The sequence below is a fragment of the Phoenix dactylifera genome, unplaced genomic scaffold (genome assembly GCF_009389715.1).
Source record: "Phoenix dactylifera cultivar Barhee BC4 unplaced genomic scaffold, palm_55x_up_171113_PBpolish2nd_filt_p 000760F, whole genome shotgun sequence".
NCBI classification, from domain to species: Eukaryota; Viridiplantae; Streptophyta; class Magnoliopsida; order Arecales; family Arecaceae; genus Phoenix; species Phoenix dactylifera.
Window position 1 is genome coordinate 209,971 of NW_024068131.1, and position 3,847 is coordinate 213,817.

The 3,847-nt window shown below is 44.3% G+C and overlaps 1 protein-coding gene across 1 annotated transcript; it reads right to left on the reverse strand.

Annotated features, from left to right (window-relative positions):
- Positions 1 to 2,556: 2,556 nt before the first annotated feature.
- Positions 2,557 to 3,159, reverse strand: LOC120107089 (the record flags this gene model as incomplete). Its single annotated transcript, XM_039120240.1, has 1 exon — positions 2,557 to 3,159. A coding segment is annotated over exon 1 (603 nt), but the record flags the coding sequence as incomplete, so codon positions are not given.
- Positions 3,160 to 3,847: the final 688 nt, after the last annotated feature.

A 3,847-nucleotide genomic window follows, 5' to 3' on the forward strand; every position in this document is an offset into this window, starting at 1 on the left:
TGAGACATCTTGATCTTTTCAATCAGAGTAGGCTGCACTGTGAGGGTAGCCAAATGTACCTTAGGATCATGTAGCCGTATCTCAATCCCTGATCTCTCCAAATCTAATAAAATATGCTTCTGTGTAGTGATTAATGCTGTCAGCCCACTTGAGGATTTTCTGCTCAAAGCATCAGCCACTACATTTGCTTTTCCCGGATGGTAACTAATAGTCAAGTCATAATCCTTCAGTAGTTCTAGCCATCTTCTTTGCCTCAAATTTAGCTCCTTCTGTGTGAAGATATACTTCAAACTCTTATGGTCTGTGAAAACCTCACAGTGTTCCCCATACAAATAATGCCTCCATATCTTCAGAGCAAAAACTACCGCTGCCAACTCCAAATCATGTGTAGGGTAATTCTGTTCATATGACTTTAACTGTCTAGAGGCATAAGCTATCACCTTCCCATTCTGCATCAGTACACACCCAAGTCCTTTACGAGATGCATCACTATAGATGGTGAAGCTTTCTGTTCCAGATGGAATAGCTAGTACTGGGGCTGTCACCAGACGCTTTTTCAGCTCTTGAAAACTCTGTTCACAGTCATCTGTCCATTCAAACTTTACTCGCTTCTGAGTCAAGCGACTTAGAGGCATGGCAATACGGGAGAACCCCTCAACAAATCTTCTGTAATATCCAGCCAATCCCAAGAAGCTGCGCACTTCAGTTACATTGGTAGGTCTACACCACCCAACCACTGCCTCCACTTTCATTGGATCAACAGAGACACCTTCTTTGGAGATCACATGCCCAAGAAAAGAAATACTATCCAACCAGAACTCACACTTTGATAGCTTTGCATACAACTTCTTTTCTCTAAGAATTTGCAATACTACCCTTAGATGTTCTTCATGTTCCTGTGAGCTCTTTGAGTACACCAAAATATCATCAATGAACACCACTACAAACTGATCCAAATAAGGTTTAAATATCCGATTCATAAGATCCATGAAGGCAGCCGGTGCATTTGTCAAACCAAAAGGCATGACCAAAAATTCATAATGCCCGTATCTGGTCCTGAAAGCTGTCTTAGGTACATCCTCTGCCTTTATTTTCAATTGGTGATAGCCAGAACGAAGATCAATCTTTGAGAAAATCTGAGCCCCTTGCAACTGATCAAACAAGTCATCAATTCTTGGTAGTGGGTATTTATTCCGTACTGTCACCCTGTTTAGTTCCCGGTAGTCTATACAGAGTCGGAGGCTACCGTCTTTCTTTTTCACAAATAATACAGGAGCGCCCCAAGGGGATACACTAGGCCTGATAAAACCCTTATCCAGTAACTCCTGTAGTTGTTCCTTCAGCTCTTTCAATTCAGCTGGAGCCATTCGATATGGAGCCTTTGAAATTGGACCAGTGCCAGGAATCAAGTCGATGGAGAATTCAATCTCCCTATCAGGGGGTAATTCTGGCAATTCATCTGGAAACACATCTGGAAATTCTGCCACCACAGGGATATTCTCTAACTTGGGCTCCTCTTTCTGGGTATCTAACACAGCAGCTAAGAATCCTTCATAACCTTTTGCGAGAAGCTTCTTAGCCTGTAGAGCTGAGATTAATTTCATTTGATGAGGTGACTTGCTACCCACCAACCCAAACACTGGCTGACCAGGGATCTGAAACTTGATCGTTTTCTCAAAACAATCAACAGTAGCATGGTATGCTGCCAACCAGTCCATTCCAAGAATCAAATCAAAGTCATTCATCTCTAAGACCAACAAGTCTGCATTCATTTCCCTGTCCTCAACGCCCAATATACAGTTCTTGCAAACTGAATTAACTAATATAACATCTCCACTTGGCGTTGAGACACATAGATCAAATTCTAATGGCACTGGTGATATTTCAGTATTCTTTCTAACAAAATTGGCCGATATGAATGAGTGGGTAGCACCAGAGTCAAATAAAACATTTGCATCATATGACATTAACCTAATCATGCCTGTACATAGTCACAAGGCACCTAATCACAATCTTTATCCATACATGGACAAACATATATAACCCAACAAAATTTATGACATGCCAAACAAGAGAGAGTATTAGGGATGGATTTAGTACCTGTCACCACTGAATTAGAAGCCTTGGCATCTTGCTCTGTGAGTGCATAAATCCGACCCTGGGTCCTAGGCCTCTGCTGCCCTCCCTCTTGTTGTTGTCCCTCCTGAGGTGCTCGATTTCCAGGGGCTCTCTGAGAAGACTGAGGTGCCTGTCGCCTCTGCTGTTCCTTCCCACTAGGACAAACAACAGCCTTATGCCCTTCTTGACCACAAGAAAAACATGGCCCTCCAATCCAGGTGCAGTCTCGCTTAAGATGAGGTCCTCCACAGCGGTAGCATCTAATAGCACTTCGAGCTTGTCCTTTATCTCTGGTGACAACTTGGTTCGGTCTCTGATCCTTCGACTTGAAAGGTCTACTATTTTGGCTCGGAGAATCAGTAGATCGAAACCTTTTCTTCATATTCTTTTCTCTAGCAGCCTGGGCGTTGTCAAGCCCTTTTCTATCACTAGGGCTTTGTTGACCACATCTTTGTAACTAGATAGTTCAAAAGCAGCGACTTGTTGTTGAATCCTTCCCCTGAGCCCATTTTCAAATTTCCTTGCTCGATCACTTTCCTCTGATATCAAAGTCGGAGCATATCGGGACATCTCTTCAAACTTTGCTGCATACTGAGCAACTGTCATATCACCCTGCTCCAGTCGGTCAAACTCCCTATATTTTTGGAATCGGATACCCTGGGGAAAATACTTCTCATGAAAAACCTTTTTAAATTCTTCCCAAATGAAGGGGGCATCATCCGGACCAAGCTTCCCTTTCTCCATCTCCCACCAGTCAGCTGCCTCACCCTGTAACATAAATGTGGCAAAAAGAACTTTCTCCTCATCAGGGCACCTCAGAGCTTGAAAGACTTTCTCCATCTGTTTCAGCCAGCTCACAGCCTCCATCGGGTCAGCTGTACCTTTAAATGCTGGGGGTGCATACCTCTGAAAATCCAACAGACTGACTCGGTGCTCCGGCTGAGCTGTAGTGCCTTGGAACTGTTGTTGCTGCTGTTGTTGATACATAGCTTGCTGCTGCTGCAACTGTTGCTGCAAGAACTGTTGCTGCACCTCTACCATCCTCATTATATCTTCCCTGGCAGCAGCTTGCTGTTGCCACCATCATTTGCATCAAACTGTGAAGCACTTATCGTCTCCTCAAGCTGAATACTTGGTCCTTCGGATGTCCCAATCTCCGGAGCTCCCCATCTCTGGAGTACTACCAGTAGGGTCCATAGTGTGCTCCTGCTGTGGCACACTCCGAGTCGGCGTGGATGAGGTATCTTCCTGCTGTCCAGAGGGTGCCCAAGCCGTGGAGCCATCTGCAAATCGGGTCGGCCTCCTGGCACGCCCCCCGACCACGCCCTCGCGCCATATCAACCTACACAATTTTTCCCAGCATCAAGATCATCAGATTAAGAAAATTTTGCATCCTTCATATGCTAATCACACCATTTAATATCTTACGTATTTAATGATTTTCCCCACTCAGGCTTACTCGAGCCTAAACCCTATGATTCCTAACCCTTAGGATACCTTAACCTGAAGCTCTGATTACCACTCTGATCACGCCCCGAACCCAAACTCCCGGGTCCGGCACGCGACCGGCCGCATGAGCCTAGAACAGTGCCCTAAGATCATGCAAGGCCTAAAAGGTACAAACATTCACATATATGCCAAAACCAAAGATTGGTGTAATTCAATCAAATCCAGCTACAATGTACTGATTTATTACATAATTTCAAATGTCCATAAATAAAAGATAAAT